Genomic DNA, 18,566 nt, shown 5'->3' with positions numbered 1-18,566 from the left:
GAGTTAAGGGGTTTTTTTCTCCTCGGACGTTAAAAAGTATCCCGTGTCAAAATGAGTTGAAACACTCTGTAAGGTATAGATAAAAATCGAAAAACACTCCGCACCCATTTCGGAATTGAGAGCAGCAGCTGCTGTGTAGACAGTGAAACAGTATATTTCATTTCCATATATTTGCTTAATGTGGGACTTCAGCTGCTAAACGGACATGTTTTAAATGCAACCACACTGTGCAGCCCTGCTGTTATGAGACAGGGAGGACGTGATCTGGCACTGTCAGTCAAACAGGTACGGCCTTCTCTGGCAAAGACCTCGCCCGGACGGCACCATATGTGGCACCAAATAAAATAAGGAATAACTATGAACAGGGTGGAGAAGCTTCCTACATCTTCACTTATGAAAGACACCGATCATTTTAGTCACACTAGAGTAAAAACAGAACAAAAATAGAGCACATTTGTGAGAGTTTTTCAGTCTTTTATTGGTCCTGTGCCAGCTTTTTGAAACTGATTCCTGGCATTTAATACAAAACGTGTACTAGGGCTGTTCGATATAACGATATATATCGGATGATGATATAAAAACATCTATCGTTTCATTTTGCGCTATCGTTTGTTTCCTGGTGTTGCAAAATAAACTGTTTACGGCAATATTTTTTCATCATTTTGATGGTCACTGTAGCGGCTATATTAACTTCTTAAAGTTCTCTCTTTCTCTTATATTTAATATAACCACACTACAGACGGACAAGCACCTGTTTTTATGCGTTGTCGTTAGCAACAAGGATGGTAACATCGGTGTCCGCTTGTTTATGTTCCACATAAACCTTTCACAATAAAGCTCAAGATCCTGTTGAGACTTTTCAAAATAAACGGAATCACGTGAAAGAGCAGCTTATTTACGGATGAGAATTAAAAAAGAGCCGCCAGGTGCTAAAAAATAAACCTTAGACTCAAACGTTAGAACAGGCTTTTCCCTGCAGCACGCCGTGTAATAAATACTCACAAAGAAAACAGCGGCCTTTACAACTTATGTCTAAAAATGTATCGTTTCATGCATCTGTTAAAACACTCGACTCCAGCTACATGACGCGCAGCTGGAAACACTTCCCGCAAGACGAGCTGCAGAATTTACAGAAAATGTTACATTTTTGTGATTTATATCGTTATCAGGACGATAAAATTCCTATATCGGGATATGAGATTTTGGTCATATCGCACAGCCCTAACGTGTACCGTAGTTTTCGGGTCATAAGCCACTACTTTTTCCCCACACTGTGAACACTGCGGCTTATACTGACGTGCAGCTAATGCATTTTTTTTTCATGCAGCCAAAAACATTTTGCCTGGTAACAGTAGACCAATAAAATTGATAAGTAGTATATATACGGTATATATTTTTACCGGTTGTTAAGAGATGTTGTAATGTTGTTTGTGCACTGTTCCGTAAAAAAACCATAAGCAACGTAATTTGTGTGTTACTGATACGTATGTATACTTAAAGGTAGCGCTGTTCGAGGAAAAAAAGCATTTGCAGTATGTATTTTTGTATGTTAGCATAACGTTTATGTTACCTTACGGATTAAATTAAACATTAAAAAGCCTCACGTGTAATATTTCTGTGTAAATATCTCATATTACAAGTGAAACGCATACAGCTTAAAATCGGGTGCGGCCTGTACAAGTACAAAATTGATTTTCTTTCTAAAATTAGAGCATGCAGCTTTTTATCAGGTGCGCTCTGTAGTCCGGGAATTACGGTATATATTTTTTCATGTTTTTCAACTACTTTCAATTAAGCATCCTAGGTTTGACTCTGTCTTTATTCATATTTTACAAACAACCGCAGCTTTTTTGGAATGGGGTTTGTATTCATGGTCATTGTATTCTTTTAGGTAGGACTCTACCCATGTTTTTAACTTTGTTCTACAGAATATTGGGTTACAGAGGCCGTCAACAGAACTCTGTTTTACTTCCTCCATTGTGTTTATAGAAAGGGAGATAGAAGGAACTGTAACAAATTCAGTCACCACAAAAATGTTGACCGGGAATTTAAAAAAAGCCTGTTCCAAAGAAAAGATCACTCACAACTAGTCACACATTTAATGTGAGCTGATTTCCTGACCATAAAAGCAGAGGCTTAAAATTATTAAACCTCGCTCAGTCTATGTGGACTGCAGCACTGATGATAATTTCTCGTCTCCAGCATAAAGAACGTCCAGATAACCGGTAGCTCACCTGCTTCACAGCATCCAGCAGCCTCTCCAGGAGGTTCTGCCTCTTTGTATCAGTCTGCTGGGTGCCTGCGGAGGGTAACACAAACAAAAACAAGAGGAATGAGGAAAATGACGTTGCCACAGATTAAATTTCCCATCATTTATCGTTACTCCATTCATTATTCATGACAATGAAGAAGGAAATGAAGTTGTGTGGCAAGTAATGGCTGCTCGGAATCAACATAAATAATCAAAACTGACTGCGAAGTTCTGCGTTTAAGGACTGCTGAGCTCCAACTGCGACAGGAAGCGCCTATGGACGTTAATATTACAGGGTACTGTGAGGATTCTTTAACCTCTAGAAGCACTGTGGAACAATGTTTTATATTAACATTTTATGGGCTGAGTGAATTATCCAGAAAAAAATAGCAGACGAATCAACATTAGTAATCATTAACCCTGCAGCCCAGACAGCATATTCACAATGGCAATGATGATGCTCCTTATCTCAAAGGTTTTAAGTCATCGAAGAGCTGCCAACCCACTGGAGCAGCTCCCCGGTCATGTGTTTCCTCTGGAGCACCTGTGAGTTTGCAAAGGGACTTAAGTTACTTTCATCCACCAGCTTGTTTACCTGTGAATTTAGGCCAGGAGCTTGTTAAACACACACCTCTTACCGTAAGCTTCAAGGCTTTCCAGAGACTTCAAGCATACTTCCCTCATATAAAAACTATTAGGTGCTTTCCAGCTTTCAGTCACAGTTGGCCTAAGCATTATGGGGTTTCCAGTTGTTTACACACTGGAAACATTTGCAAAAATAAGACCGTTTTAACACTTTCATTCCTGAGAAACCCCACTTACATTGTGCGGAACTGCTTCGTTTTCCTGGAGCATTCTTGACCTCGATCTATCGTTTCAACAAAGCTAGCAAAAAGGGGGGAAAGCCATGTGTCGAACAATATCAGACATTATGGAAACCAACTAAAAGGCCCCCAAATGAAACTTAGAAAGTCTCGCCAAGTTTCTGAGCAATCTCCTGCAGGCGTGATTTGACATGTTGTGATTTTATGGGTAAGAAACAGAAAGCAGTGAAACAGCAAATCTTACCGTTCATCCTTATAAACAGACTCCAGTAGCATCCAAGCTAAACACTTCCCCACTGATACCATTCATCCCTTGCTGTCGCCTTTAATCACAAGAGGCTAGCGATGCACCGGGACCATGCTGTCTCTTTGGCCGAGCCGGACCCACCCAAGGGCGGCGTGAGGACTGATGCTTAGTCGGTGAACAGCGAGGCCTGCCGGTAAGCTGCAGAGCTGTGAGTCTACCACTCTGACATGTAGGAGTTGCACACAGCCAAATACACGGGTAAAGTGCGACAAGCACGAACCGGAGTGTGTTTTCTAACCAGCTACAGGACGGGTCTAAGGTGTGTTGGGCCGTTTCGGACAGAAACGGACTGTTTTCGGTTTGCTGCCTGCGACACTGCGAAAAAGGGAAACGGAGGACTGACATAGCAGCGCCAGGGTCACATGACAAAACACACAGTCGTCATATGACGGCTAAGCGGAAGTGGGAGTTGTAGTCTTTTGTAATATAACTCTAGCGTTTGAAACAGAAGTAAAAAGCATTAAATATTTTATCTGAAATCAAAAGTGTAGAAAACGTTTTACACCAGCCCTGCCACAAGGGTGCACAAGCTGGTTTTCCCCCAGAGATGTCCCTAATTCAATTCAGTTTTAATTATATAGCCCCAAATCACAACAATGGTTGTAGGGTAAAGACCCCATAATAATACAGAGAAAATCCCAACAGTCATATGTATCCCCTATGAGCAAGCACCTGGCGACAGTGGGAAGGAAAAACTCCCTTTTAACAGGATGTTAACATGCAGCAGAAGCAAGTTCAGGTTTGGGTGGGGTCCGTGTTAACAATGGCTGCTTCAGGTGCTGTTGGCCAACAAGGTGCCTGCAGAAACTAGTCCACCGCAGGATCATAAGGTCACATGAAAAAGGAAAAGTTTTCAGAGGGTAGTTTTCAAGCTAAAGCTCAGCCAAAATCAGTTCGTGCAAGAAAGCAATGATCTCAAACACAGCAGCAAATCTACAACAGAACGGCTGGAAAACTAAATAATGAATGTGCTCCAATGACCCAGTTATTTCAGTCCAGACCTCAGCACCCCTGAAATGCTGTGGTGCCACCTTAAGAGTGCCGTGCATTAATGAAAACTCCTCCAGTGTGACAGCCTCATAAAGCAATACAGAAAACAGTTGCTTCATGTAATCGCTGATAAAACTGGTTCTACAAGTTATCGAATCATTGGGCGCACATAAAACTTTCTTTTTCACATGACTGTAAAATAGATCTCTTACGACAAGAATAACCAACTAAAGCTTTAAAATAAGTGGTATGGAGTCCAAAGAACAATATCTATACCCGTAATGCAGTGGGGTATAAGCAAAAGAAAATGGTTTATTGTACTTGGTTAAATTGTGTGCAAAAAGGGTGCCATGATTAAATTGTGTTCATCCAACAACAGATTTTTTTGAGTGTACTAACAGCAGTAGGAGAAAACACGAAAACATAGAAATACTTGAATAAAGTAAGAGTACATTAATAATGCACTTTAATAAAGTACATTCGATCACCACATCCTGTGGTGCTCTACTTTGCAAGGTTAACAGTAACCTTGTTTCTAGTTTAAACTGCTGCATTTGTATCAGCTGACATCAACTAAGCACATACTGTAAATACCCAGGTGTTTGTAGAATGAATAAACAGTTAAACTGCTATGTAAACTGGCATCTAAAAAGTATCAAGCAAAACTGATGATTGAATATGAGACTTACCTGAGGACAGCACTGGGGAGAGATGAAAATTCCACATAGCCACTTATTGCAGGCCATGCAGTGTCAGGTGGAGCAAATGCTGTATGCAGTCTTGTGAACACGAGTCATGTGAAAGAATTTACAGATTTTATGTATGCACGGCTAAAAAGTCTGAAGGACCTGATGTAATGATCAACTTCAGCTGTCATAAAAAAAACTACTCTTGCATGTTTGACATTCAGCCTGCAACAAAGGTTCACAATGATAGACTTTCATGGTTCTATGACTCAGAAGACTCCATAACTGCATTTATCTTTGACTGTGCCTATTATATGTTTTATAGCAAATCAGGGTATGTGTTTAGGCAGGTGGACAGAGAGTCTGGGACAATAACGTGGCAAAACGAGCACCAACATACTAATTTATGGTATTACTACTTGTGTATGATTAACATGATATCAGTATTATTATTATTATTTGATTTAACATGGGTGGTTCAGAGTTTAGCACCCTGAAATTCATACTTTGAACAGAGTTTATGAGCTCACAGCTGGTCCTGGACCAAAAGATAACTGGGAGTCGAAACACTGGGAGGTGATCGCTGTAGGTTTTTTGGATAAAGGAGGAGGTGTTGGTGGCATTTAACAGCTCTCCAGCCCAGTCATTTACTCTGGGCTTTGTTTTTTATCCAAGAAGAGGTAAATCTTCAGTCATGTCTGAAGTAGATCTTCGAGCTAACAAAACTCAAGTAGAATCGCTTACAAAATAAGATATTGGCAATGTAAAAAGTTACTGGAAACCTACGCTCATGTCCAACTCAGTATTTTTTTTTCACAGTTAAAAGAAAAAAAACATCTTCTTTGTCTTATACTGAGCCTTAGTGCAGCTCTTCACACCATCCTCTAAAAGAAGCTGTTTTAGCTCCCTCCCTTTAAGTCTTCTTTCTTCTGATTGGCTCGTCCAAATAAAAAAAAGTTCTAAACAGCAGGTTTGTCCTCACAGCCATTACTCAAATGACCATATTAAAGATGTTTTTAGCCAGTAGTAGAAAGAAAAGAAAGAAACACACCTGATATCGAGCATTCAGAGCACCTTTTCTTTTGCTCATAGTGATAACTTGTCCGTATGCTCAGCAACCTTTTTCAAACTTTGGGTATGTTTAATGTAAGCATCTGCAGACGTTTACAAAATTGTTGGTACCCTTCGGTAAATGAAAGAAAAACTCACAATGGTCACAGAAATAACTTTAATCTGACTAAAGTAATAATAAATAAAAATTCTATAAATCTTAACCAGTAAAAGTCAGACATTGCTTTTCAACCATGCTTCAACTGAATTATTTAAAAAAATAAATGCATGAAACAGGCCTGGACACAAATGATGGTACCCCTAGAAAAGAATGAAAATAATGTGTCCAGTAATCAGCATCACAGGTGTCTAAAATCTTGTAATCAGTCAGTGGGCCTATATATAGGACTCCAGATAGTCACTGTGTTGTTTGGTGACATGGTGTGTACCACACTTAACATGGACCAGAGGAAGCAAAGGAAAGAGTTGTCTCAGGTGATTAGAAAGAAAATCATAAAATCAAAATCATAAATCATCCAAGCAGCTAGATGTTCCTGTGACTACAGTTGCACATGTCATTCAGAAATTTAAGATCTGCAGGAGGAAAATTGATGACAGATCAAAGAGACGGATAATCCGAATGGTAACAAAAGAGCCCAGAAAGACTTCTAAAGAGATCAAAGCTGAACTTCATGCTCAACGAACATCAGTGTTAGTTCACACCATCTGTTGTTGTTTGAGCCAAAGTAGGCTACATGGGAGACGACCGAGGAGGACACCATTGTTGAAAACAAATCATAAAAAAGCCAGACTGGAATATGCCAAACTACAGTTGACAAGCCACAGAGCTTCTGGGAGAATGTCCTGTGGACAGATGAGACAAAAATTGAACTTTTTGCCAAGGCACATCAGCTCTATATTCACTGACGGAAAAATGAAGCATATCAAGAAAAGAACACTGTCCCAAATGTGAAACATGGAGGAGGCTCGGTTATGTTCTGGGGCTGCTTTGCAGCACAGGGTGTCTTGAATCTGTGCGGGGTACAATGAAATCTCAAGATTATCAAAGGATTCTAGAGAGAAATTTGCTGGCCAGTGTCAGAAAGCTTGGTCTCAGTTGCAGGTCATGGGTCTTACAACAGGACAATGACCCAAAACAAGCAGCTAAAAACACCCAAGAATGGCTAAGAGGAAAACATTGGACTATTTTAAAGTGGCCTTCTATGATCCCTGACCTCAATCCTGTTGCGCATCTTTGGAAGGAGCTGAAACATGCAGTCTGGAAAAGGTGCCCTTCAAACCTAAACAACTGGAGCAGTTTGCTCATGAGGAGTGGGCCAAAATACCTGCTGAGAGTTGCAGAAGTCTCACTGACAGTTACAGGATTCGTTTGGTTGCAGTGATTGGCTCAAAAGGTTGTGCAACAAAATATATAAAAGTTGTGGGTAACATCATTTTTGTCCAGGCCTGTTTCATGCATTTATTTTTTTAAATAATTCAGTTGAAGCATGGTTGAAAAAGCAATGTCTGACTTTCACTGGTTAAGATTTATAGAATTTTTATTTATTATTACTTTTGTCAGATTAAAGTTATTTCTGTGACCATTGTGAGTTTTTCTTTCATTGACCGAAGGGTACCAACAATTTTGTCCACGTCTGTACTACTGTAACTGTAACATACGAAAAAAAAATGTGGAAAGTCATAATAAGTCGTCTTATATTTGTAACAAAACCTTCTTTGACAGAAGGTCAGACCTGCACAATGTTAAAGAATTTGTGTACCTTCATAACTGCAAGGCTTCAGTTGAACCACACTCTGGGCTGAATCGCTTTCTTAGGGTCATCCCGTCACATGGTTTATTGATTTATTGTCTGTGCCTCTATAAAAGGTCTAAGTTCTTAGTTTGAAGCCAATCTGTGATAGATTTTATTTACCATGTAGGGCCATTGATTGTTGCAACACATATAAGCACACAGGGGGACCTGAAACCAGACAGCTGGTAGCAAATAGCTGAATGATCTAAACTTAGCTTGACTTATCACTTTCATGACGCATAAACAAGCATGGAACTTTCCTGTGTCATCAAAACTACAATGTGTTTATTTTGGGTGACGACATTGAAGCTTTTTTAACATAAAATATTAATTTGAGTAAATGTTATAAATTTAACTTGTTACAAAAACCATAAAAACCACACATCATTCCTCTGATCGTGTTTAGCACACTTCTACTGCCGTTCTTTTACAATAAAAGGCTGTCCATAACACATTTATCAATATACCTTTTCATTTTCTATTTACAGTCAAAATCTGTGACGCGAATAATATCAGAAATAGTGATAAGTGAGGAGGCTGTTGTCTCTTAATCGGTGTCATGTAAAAACACTGTTATAGTGTGCAAAGTTTGCATCTTATCAGCAAGGTACAATCATGTGGCTCTTGTCAGGGCAGCACTTCATTGTTACCTAATCATTAGTTGTGCATGTTGGTAGAGCAAACACAAAATCCTTTTCAACAAAAGGCAAATATAATGATCGCAGTCCGTGTCTCTGTGTTCTGCCGTGGAGCAGCTCACACTGACAGTGTCTCTCTCACAAATTCGTTTGAAGTAGAAGCCAGGGTGCCGTCGTAGATTGTAGAGAGCGACACATCTGCACCGGCGTTTACAACTCCGTTGTCGGCCGGGGGGCCCTGTCTAACCAGCCTGCCGCTCTTTCTGAAGGAGTTCCTGATCCCGCTGGCGAGGCGATCAGACAAGCGCCTCACCGCCCGGCTCAGTCCACGGTTCTTCTGCTTCGTCAAGCCCACGTCGTCCTCCAGCTCCTCCGGCGGCACGTCGATGTTCCCCGTGTACCAGAACACCCACCAGATCAGGCTGAGGAAGAGGATAATGGCCCCGCCGTAGACAAACAGATCGTGGATAACCAGTCCTCCAAACACCCCAATCATTATAATCAAGACACCGAGTATGTCGTGGGCCACTGCGAACCAAAATGAGCACTTGCAGCGGCCAACTCCTCCGTACCTCTTCTCCATGATGGGCTCCACCTGTACAGGTGTTGACATGATAACTTATCCAAAGAGTTTATCCAGACGTGGAAGAAAATCCAAAGCGACAAACTTTAGCAGCCGGTGTAAAAGCAAAGACAATCAAGTCTGATCCTCGCTGAGAGAAACATAAAACAACCTGCTGTGACACGGTCAAAGTACAGTGTACTCAGGCCATTATCAGCAAGAGCCACACCAGCTTGACTGTACTGGATGTGTCAGAGCACTATAAAGAGCATTTAATAGCATTTTATCTTTGACATCATCAAGTCTTTTCCATCTTCTGCTCAAGCCCCCTGGCTGATCCGTTTCCGCCTTTCCTTCTCTTTCAGAATGGCGACCCACACCAGCCCCATCGCCACAAACATCAGCCCTAAAGACAGGCAGGCCGAGGCTACAGAGCGGGACGCTTCAGTCACCCCTGAGTACTGGAGCAGTAAAAGTACTGCGCCTGCTACAGACATCAGAGATCCCATCACAATCACGATGATAGGTTTGTGGAGGTAAGCACGGCCCGGGCCTTCAGCAGCTGCTGGCTGTGTGTCTGGGTACAACCGCTGGCTCCCAAAGTCACCCGAAAAAGAAGTTTCCATAGTTGAAACAAAGCCTTGTACCTTTGATGTACAGAGAAGGGAGATGATAGCAAGTGGACCTCAACAGGACACCGATTGTCTTCTTTAAATCAGTCCCGAGCCGTTCTGTTCATTCTCTCAGTCCATGCAGACATCTGTCATGAATGCAGCACCTCCCAAAAGTCACATGAAAGAGTTGTATCATCTGCACGATGACCAAGTGTGTGACTGCCTGATGCATCTCTTAATCTGCTGCTCAGTAACCCGTGAACACGCTGTAATTCCAGATGGGCCACCACACCCACACAGCTGAGTGAGGACAGACAGTCGCAGCCCACCTGATGACAACAATGTCATCACCTCTCATTAGCTTGCTGTCAGGACGATCTTGTTACAGTACACTTCCAAAACAAAGGCTGTCTATTCGAAAGCAGGGAAAAAACAACCCAAAACTGCTTATTGTCACAAGAATCAGATGGTGTGTAGAATGTTATGCATGCTTGCAGTTTCTGACATTATTATGTTGCAAAGAAATGCAGAGTTTCATATATTGGATATACTCCACCCTCTCCACTCTCTCTCTCTCTCACACACACACACAACGCACTATTACTTGCTGACAGCTGCTGCACAGGCTAGGTATTATAGGTATTATTCCCATTAACAATGGGGATGTCATCTGATACAGCTGGATGGCTTTGCAAGCACAGAGCCATATCCAGCACAAGCAAACAAGGCTAATACATGTTAGAGCAAACAACTGTTCATACATATAGATAGATAGTCTGTATAAATCCTCAACCATGTAAGCCACATGATTATTCCTTGCTGATGTACGAGCTAATCCTCCTTGATGTAAGGTGGATGGTGTTCCGGTCTCCTCTGAGACCTGAGTGAGCTCCTTGGACAGTCTGTGTAATTTGTGGCATAGATGCACTGATAAATCATGTCCCAGAGGTTCCCAAACAGAGTGCAGTTTAGCAGTGTAGTTGCCTATTCACAATTATTTTGCTGCCATTTGACCAACAAGTGCAGCTGTAAATAACAGGAGTAGCTGAAAATACTCATCTTTCCAGGCCTAAAAAAGCAGCATCTCATTATCTTCTCTAAATTGTTCACAGGATTACACATCAGGCTTCATCCACTGCTCGATTACTTTATGCATCTTTGCAAGTTTCCAAATATTAGAGAAATTGAAAAAAAATCCACCTTTCAGAACTAATGAATGTCATAATAAAGAACTGTGATTCATTTACAATAAGCAAGGCTGTGCCTGCACATGATAGCAAAAACATTCTGAATATGAGGTTGGCAAACAGTTAAATTCAAGTGTTTTATTCACATTGCTGCCTTATTATAGCTTTTAAATGGAGACTCGGGTTTGATAGGTTGAGCAACAATGTTTTTTTATAGTGGAGGAATTAATCCATTTTTGTGTGCACACTCCTCTACTTTCAGGAAGTCATTGTAATTGGGCAAATTAGCATCACTGTACATAAAATCTTCATTTTAACTTGTCATGAATATTTGAGGGCATTGAATCTGCTGACATCACGGAGCAGCGGGGTTTCTCGTTTGTGAGGTTACTGCCATTAGCGTCACGTTCAACAAGTAAAATGCACCAATAGATTGACTCACCTGCTGCACAATATTCCCCCCACAATTTTCAAAAACTCACCGAGTGCCTTTTTCAGCACATTTTGGATCGTTGTCAAAATTATACACTCATCAACATTTCCCACCAGCCAAACTACTCAAACACTGTTACTAGTGAAGTGTCTGTAATCGAACACTTGAATCTTAGCAGAAAATGGCTGCAAGCCTTCAACAACAAACTTTTAACATCTCCAATTGAAGCTGAATTTTATAATCCCATATTAATCATATAAATATAATTTGAATGCATTTCCATTTGTCAGTGGCAACAAGTAATCATATTAACCAACTACAGCCCTTAACCCTGTAATACCATGTGTATTGTATTTGAGCTTGTGTAATGTTTTCACCCACAAAACGTAAAAGAATTGCACATTTTTTTTGCAATAAATTGCATAAAAACCATCCAGGACGTACCCCGCCTCCGCCCTATTGTAGCGGGGATAGGCTCCAGCCTCCGCTGCAACTCCTCCAGTTTCAAACACATTTAATGACAAAATATTTCAGCGTTCAGGTTTTATTACAACAGCACGTAACCCCAACACTGTATATGAAAACTGGGAATTGTGAGAGAATCTTTCACACGTTAGCTGCTTGATTAGGTCGAGTCCAAGGCACTGACACTGTATGATGACTCAGCACAAGATGGGCTTGAATCAAACACATGAGTAGTTTTGTCTCTGTCATCAAACAGTGACATTACATTCACAGAATACAACAAAACTAGAGGGAAAAAGAAGAACAGAGAAAAAAAAATAATTCAATGTCCACGTTAACGATCATTTCACTTTAGGTACTTTTCTTTTTACTTTGGAGTCGGTCTTCTTGATCAGTTTGCTCTGAGCTTTTGTTCCTTTCTTCAGCGCTGCGGGTTTGGGGGCTTTCTCCAGCTTCTTCTTTTTGGACGCCTTCTACAAAAAACAGAGGAAACGTTAACGATGCCAAAGAAAAACAAAACCTGAATCATCTGCTGAGGTTCCCTTCAACTCAAACAGCTGTGAAAAGTACTGACCTCCAGTTTAGGCTTTTTGACAGGGGTTTCTATGGGAACCAGCTGTGGGATTTCTTCCTCCTCTTCAGCTGCTGCTTTATTTTTCTTCACCTTCTTCACCTTCCTCTTGCCCTCTGCAGTAGCATCTGCTTTCTCTTTGTCCTCCGTCTTATTTTTCTTTGTGGATGCAGATTCCTGAAATGCACACAAACTTGTTACTTTTCCGAATGTTTCAACAAATGCAGCTTATACAAAAAAAATAATAATACATTTTGAGTGCTAACTTGTACTCACCTTGTCTTTAGGCGTCTGAGCTTGTTTAGACTCCAGGACAGAGAGATGGCCCAAGTCTGAGGTGTAGACAGGCAGAGCCACCGACGTCTGACTCTTAATGTGGATGAGTTTAATCACTGGTCCTTTCTGTAAAACAGCGATCAAATCAGACACGGCAAGAAAAACTTGCATCGATACATAAAAGAACGCTGTGCAACTTTTTGAATTCCAAACTGAAATTGCAAACTCTAAATAGTGTTGGACGATATACTCGATGTATCGTAAGTTTGTCCACGTACCATGGTTAAAATAGCTTTATCGTAACCATCGAGTATAGGTTGCCATGGAAATATTAAGCTGTCTGCACATAATTCACTGAGTTTTTTTTCTCCCACAAGCTGCAAATGCATCATTAATCCCCCCTCCCAACCGGAAAGTTTTCTACCCGGCACACTGCACTGAGCATGCGCGTTTATACACCATCAGAAAGGAGAAATATGGCGACGGCAGGCGATTCAGACTTGGATTTCACGAGGAGGACGTTAAACAAAATGCGGTAATTTGCAAATCATGCCGTTAAACTATTGCCGGAAAAGGTCGAAGAACCACAAAGTTATTCCACCAGCTGAAAAGTGATCCACTGCAAAATGAAAAATGTTTTAAACTCCACGTGTGAACGTCTCCCCGCACCAGCTGTGACCCGACCTACGACTGCGATCGGCGAGAGAAAAACAGCACGGTAAGTTTAATTCCATGTTATTTTTTATCAAACATAAAGTTATTTTGGTCTGAATCTGTGAGATCTCTACACGTGCCGTTTGCTTGGTTACGTAAAGTCAAGTGAGTTTGTAGCTTCCTTGTTTGTGTTTAGGCACATTTCACGACATTGCGTAACTGCGTTTTTAATAGTTTGCCGTTTTCGCTGTTCGATGGTTGTTGAAATGGTTTATTTGAGCTTTTAGCTGAGATTCGGATGTTTCTGTGGATCCACACACGCTGACTTCACTTAGGCTTAAACTGCAGCTCACTCCCTTTGTCCCCGGTGCTGGGGACACTGAGGCTCAGGACATATTGTGATATTTTATCGCGTATTGCAACATAGCCACAAAATAATCGGAATATTAGATTTTCCTCACATTGCCCAACCCTAACGCTGATCAGTGCCCATTTTACTGCACAAAAATTGTGCCGTTTGATACCGAGAGGTGCGTTTTCTTCCATACATGAAACAATCAATTAACAACTGACTGCACGAAAGACCCGATCCCACTGAACGCATCATCCATCACGTTTAATCACAGGCAAAATAAAAACTGCTGAAGCCAATGAAACAAATCAGCTGTTATCTACATGCTATTATGACATGTACGACTCAAAACTCTTCATTTCTGCACCGAGACGCTGGATTTTTGTTTTTCTCACCAGTAGACTGGTGCTGGAACCAGTTGTGGGGACTTCCCTCCCACGCTAAAGAGGCAGAGCCTTACTGGGGATTTATGTTGCCATCACTTTGATGCAACTACAAAGCCTTCTAAAACTACTGCGGCTTCAAACTACTGTGATTTGCACATTTCTACACAGCTACTTTTCCTATCAGTGAGAGAATAACAATTACCATCTCAATATCAGGAATATTATTGAGAGCTGGCATAGATCAGCTCAGTCGGGGTGTGATAAGTCTAAAATCTAACAACCAAATGTAAAACAAAAAGTTCTCACCATGCGCAGTTTGGTGACCACTGTTTGCACGGCAGCCTCGATGTTTTCCGTCACCTCGTCTGCAGTCATGCCCGAGTGGGCAACACGTGCCATACTGCAACACAGGCAGAGTGCACGAAAACACAGTGTTACCAAACACACAGATCACAGCAGCAGTATATGAAGCACCAATGTGACTTTCTTATTTTTTAACCGAGTAAGATGCTAAACATTGTGTATCAAAGTTGTAGAGACAGGCTCCACAGAAAGAGGAGGTCCATCTGGATTTACTTTGAGTTTCTATAGCACCAGTCTGACCCGTATCGATTACAGAGAATCGACAAGGTTGTACTGAGGTGCAGTTAAGATCATCTGCTACCGAAGAGTTTTTAATAAAGGGGAATTTCTGCACAAAAAGCTGAAACCAGGGACACGTGAATAAATCTCACCAGCAGCAGCCCTTGTTGGTAACCTTCAGGCTGGTCCCCTGGATGACTCTCTCGATGTCTCTGGCCAGATGCTTGCTCTGCAGGTTCACGCACAGCGGCTCTCTGGAAAAGAAAGCAAAAGGGTAAGAATAGAACCGTCGCAGCTACACGACACCTTAAAGTCATTTGCAGCAAAGTATCCAAAACAGAGAAACGTTCAGAGAACACAAGTGGGGGTGAAAAATTGTGGGAATAAGGGGCTTTGCTTTCAATAATGTTTCAAATGACATTAAGCTCTTATCTTCTTTGGATACCTGGATTTGCTCTTTTCTCCTCTGCTGCTGAATTTTTTTTAATGTGATAGTTTGTATTGCTTTGGCATGTTCTCCCTCCACGCTTCTTAGTGGCTTCTGTGGCTCAATGCTATATTTTCAAATCCAATTTCTTGCATTCATCCTCATACAGAAGCACGAGCAGCTGCATTGCCAAGGGCTCGGAGAATCACCTGCAGTGAGTTTCTGAGGAAGCCGACGCGAAAAGAGAGGCAAGTAACATGATTGGTCAATCTGTTTGTATTGGGGCACTTTTACACTGGTCTATCATCTCGAAATGAGAAAAGACATATGGAGGGCGTTTCTGTCTGTTGGCTGATTTGGAATTAGAGTTTAATGTTACAGTGTTCGCACAGACGCAAGTTTATCTCCCATCTTCCACTGTCTTTTTCCTCCCCAATAGGTGTTTGTTGCTCCAAGACTCGACTGCATGCCAGGATGGCACAGCAAAGAGTGCAGGTGAGCCCACGACTTGCCACGGCCGGCCGTGGCGTTTGGGTACGATGCCACGATTGGCCAGTCTGCCAGAATGTTTGGGTGCGATGCCGCGACTTGCTACGACCTGCCGCGGCATTTGGGAGTGATGCTGCAGCTTACCACGACTTGCTGCGGTGTTTGGGTGCAATGGTGCGACTGGCTACAACCTGCCGCGGCGTTTGGGAGTGATGTCGCGTTCAGGGGTGAGACTGGGACTTGCCACTGCATTTGAGAGGGATGCTGCAATCTGCCACAGTGTTTGGGAGTGATGCCGTAACTTGCCACGACCTGCCACTGCGTTTGACAGTGATGCCGCAAATTGCCAAGGTCTGCCGTGGCGTTTGGGGGTTATACTGCAATCTGCCACAGTGTTTGGGGGTGAGGCCGCGGTTTGCCAGTCTGCTGCTGCGTTTGGGGGTGATGTTATGACCTGGCATAAACCCATGAAGTAAAAAACCTTGTATATATAGTATAGTTTACAGTCAAACCGTAGTTCTTATTTTTCTAACACACACACTAAACAGGACAAACTGAAAAGCGCTCTCACTTTTTACTTTTGTAGAAATGTTTCCCGAGGTGCGATGGCAGCAGTCGGCGGATGCGGTCATCAGAAATGAACAGGTCAAAGTTTCCCAGCAGGCGGCGCTTGGCTTCGTATGGTTTGTACTCCGTCTTCAGGACCTTATACGGTATGATCTGCCACAGGCAAACACATCCCTGAATGTTTCTTACCACTGACAAGACGGTTTAAAGCAGAAAAATGTACACTCAGGATAGCAAAAAAAACAAAAAACCTTGCCCATGTCTACTTAGGAAAAATTCCCAAAAAGGTGGCAGTTAAGCCCTTCTTCCTTTATACCTACTCTGAGCAGCTTAAGTGGACTTGACTCCTCTTTGCCAGATTTCAATGAGGGTGGGAACATGATCATGGTTAGGATTAGGGTTGTGGGACTATAGTTATGGTTATTGTGTTAGGTGAGTGGTGTGATGTGATGGCTTTTCCATATGCTACTATGACCTCACACCAATATGATTGGTTGCTTGCAATGCTGAACCTGGACCAACATCAGTTTAGAACAGCATACCTCTGATATGCCTTTGACACCTCTCTCCTGCAGAAGCTTCTTATAAAACCTCTGGGTCTGCTCTGAGGTCATGTTGGGCTCATCTCTGGTGAAGAGGCAAATCTCTTCTGTGTCTGACCGCTGGCCATGGGGCAAGGGACTGCGGATAACAAAAAGAAAACAAAAGAAACACAATGACTCTGGGGGAATGCCATTATCAACGAATTACTTTAAATTTGGAAAACATTTGCTGCGACGGAGGAACTAAAATTCAGTCGCCTGGGCTGCTCACATGCGTATGGTCTGCGCTTCTTTGGGTATCTTCCACAGGGTGAAGAGCAGGCTGATATGCTGAGTCTCATCCAGAAACGGGGCTTCACCACTAGCTTTGTTTTTTAGGAAGGCCTGCAGGGCCTGGACGGCCTTCTTTACCTGTCAGACACATTAAGTTAAGACACCACAATACAAATGAGGCAGCTTAATACCTGAGCTAAAAGTTAGCATTTGCTAACGCCAAACGTGTTAGCATGTTGAAGAAGCTAGTTGGAACCAGCTGGCTCATTAGATACGTGGTAACAAACTTTATTAACAAGCAGCGTAACCCAAACATTCTAAAAACGACTAATTCAAACAAATCTGAAATCACAAATCAATCAAACTTTTACCTGCGATCGGTCCAGTAAAGCTTTCTCTGCCATTCTTCACACGTGGACCCCCCAAAAAACACCAGGGCGCATGCGTTGAGCGTCATGCTATGACGTAAAATATATGTGTACATAAAATCAATATCGGATTCCACCAACAAAAAGGTTCTCAAAACAATACATATATGTGGATTTTGGGGTGTATTTATATAATCATTATTATTTTTACCCCTGGTTATTTGTATTCATGTTCTATTCTTTTGTATATTTCATCTGTTTATATGTTTTATACTCATTGTTTGTTCAATAAAGTTCCTGTAAAAAACAAAACAAAAAACAAACATCTCACCTATGGAGACAGCTCAGGATGGACTAATCCTTTCTATCCTAATGAAAATCCTAGTCTGTGAAATGCTTCTAAAATATCTGCTGCCCTATTGGCCTTATCTATCTTGAAAAATAAAGTTTTAATGTCAGTGTGAATTTTACATCCAAAAATAAAGGATATATAAAAGTAGCTTTGCCAAAAAAATTTTTCTCTCTGGCTTAAAATGGAACTGATATCATTCACGGGAAATATGTTCAACAAGTATTTCACAGCTCAGGCCAGCAAATACCGGAAATCCCTTTTTTGCACATCGGTCTTTCTGCTTCCGGATCTGTGACTCGTCACATGACTCTTCTTCCGGCTGAAACGAAGTGCCACCAACTCCAATCAGAGACATAACAGATGATGACGCTAACGATAAAATGGTGATTCAAAAACTGTAAGGAAAATTATAATATAAATAAAAGCATAAAATATAACAGTAAAATGCAGCACTGTGGCAAATAAGAGATTAGTGCAGAGCAAATCGTTAATCACGTGATTTAGCCAGGTTTTTTTTTAAAAAGTCACTTTCCTCACTTGCAAAACTCTGACGTTAAGCTCAACATAGCTCGTTAAGACATTAATCTGGCTTCGTAATATACCTCAGATCTCACTACCACCTGATAAACTTTCCCTTTCTGTTGCTGCTACCATTACTTCACTCTTCTCCACCCTGATATCTTTTTCTCACCTTGAACCCGTCCACCTCCCTGCCCTCACACCTGTCCTGCATCTCTGCCACTTCAGACTTCCTTAATCTACCCTCAAACACTCTGCATAGAACATTTACATATTAAAAACCTAAATTAAAAGTGCATCAAACAGATTTGTAAGGTCATGGGTCTTTTACTGTTAGACATTTGTTATTTGGTTAAATAAGGAACAAATCTAAAAGAAATGTGGTGT

General features: G+C 41.5%; 3 protein-coding genes and 1 non-coding gene across 5 annotated transcripts in view; all 4 read right to left on the bottom strand.

Annotated features, from left to right (window-relative positions):
- snx29 (sorting nexin 29) overlaps positions 1–3,738 on the bottom strand; it is a 143,158-nt gene extending 139,420 nt beyond the window's left edge. The window contains exons 1-2 of the mRNA XM_004557625.3: positions 3,320–3,738; positions 2,235–2,299 (exon numbers count right to left, since the gene is read on the bottom strand). Coding sequence (XP_004557682.1) covers positions 2,235–2,299; positions 3,320–3,326 — 72 coding nt within the window. The 5' untranslated portion in view covers positions 3,327–3,738. The remainder of the gene's footprint in view (positions 1–2,234; positions 2,300–3,319) is intronic.
- A 2,680-nt stretch (positions 3,739–6,418) lies between these two features.
- LOC101481281 (transmembrane protein 238-like) lies at positions 6,419–9,424 on the bottom strand. Its single transcript, XM_076887290.1, has one exon. It carries the CDS (start codon positions 9,171–9,173, stop codon positions 8,679–8,681), a length of 495 nt encoding a protein of 164 aa, XP_076743405.1. The 5' UTR covers positions 9,174–9,424; the 3' UTR covers positions 6,419–8,678.
- A 2,460-nt stretch (positions 9,425–11,884) lies between these two features.
- On the bottom strand, positions 11,885–17,960 carry rsl1d1 (ribosomal L1 domain containing 1). 2 transcript variants are annotated; one of them, XM_023153377.2, is made up of 10 exons: positions 17,908–17,960; positions 17,312–17,398; positions 16,939–17,078; positions 16,668–16,806; positions 16,130–16,278; positions 14,795–14,896; positions 14,367–14,460; positions 12,669–12,794; positions 12,396–12,569; positions 11,885–12,291 (listed from the first exon to the last, which is right to left on the bottom strand). In XM_023153377.2, exons 2-10 carry the CDS (start codon positions 17,342–17,344, stop codon positions 12,163–12,165), a joined length of 1,086 nt encoding a protein of 361 aa, XP_023009145.2. In that variant the 5' UTR covers positions 17,345–17,398; positions 17,908–17,960; the 3' UTR covers positions 11,885–12,162. The 2 variants fall into 2 exon arrangements, with proteins under 2 accessions (XP_023009145.2, XP_004557680.2); XM_004557623.3 differs by having other exon boundaries at positions 11,885–12,294; positions 17,908–17,926.
- On the bottom strand, positions 14,578–14,705 carry LOC111500848 (small nucleolar RNA SNORA55). The gene has a single exon (XR_002721280.1). It is a non-coding gene; the product is annotated as a small nucleolar RNA SNORA55 (small nucleolar RNA).
- Positions 17,961–18,566: the final 606 nt, after the last annotated feature.

This window comes from Maylandia zebra, linkage group LG8, assembly GCF_041146795.1.
Source record: "Maylandia zebra isolate NMK-2024a linkage group LG8, Mzebra_GT3a, whole genome shotgun sequence".
NCBI lineage: Eukaryota > Metazoa > Chordata > Actinopteri > Cichliformes > Cichlidae > Maylandia > Maylandia zebra.
Note: the sequence above shows the minus strand (reverse complement) of the source record. Positions and strands in the feature narration are given on the sequence as shown.

Bases quoted from the DNA above. Each gene is read 5' to 3' on its own strand.
- LOC101481281 (XM_076887290.1), bottom strand. From the start codon at position 9,173: ATGTCAACACCTGTACAGGTGGAGCCCATCATGGAGAAGAGGTACGGA.
- rsl1d1 (XM_004557623.3), bottom strand. From the start codon at position 17,344: ATGGCAGAGAAAGCTTTACTGGACCGATCGCAG. The intron at 14,461-14,794 runs GTGAGATTTATT...CCTGTGTTGCAG, and splicing joins ACCAACAAGGGCTGCTGCTG to TATGGCACGTGTTGCCCACT. The intron at 12,295-12,395 runs GTCAGTACTTTT...TGTTTTTTGTAG, and splicing joins TCAAAAAGCCTAAACTGGAG to AAGGCGTCCAAAAAGAAGAA.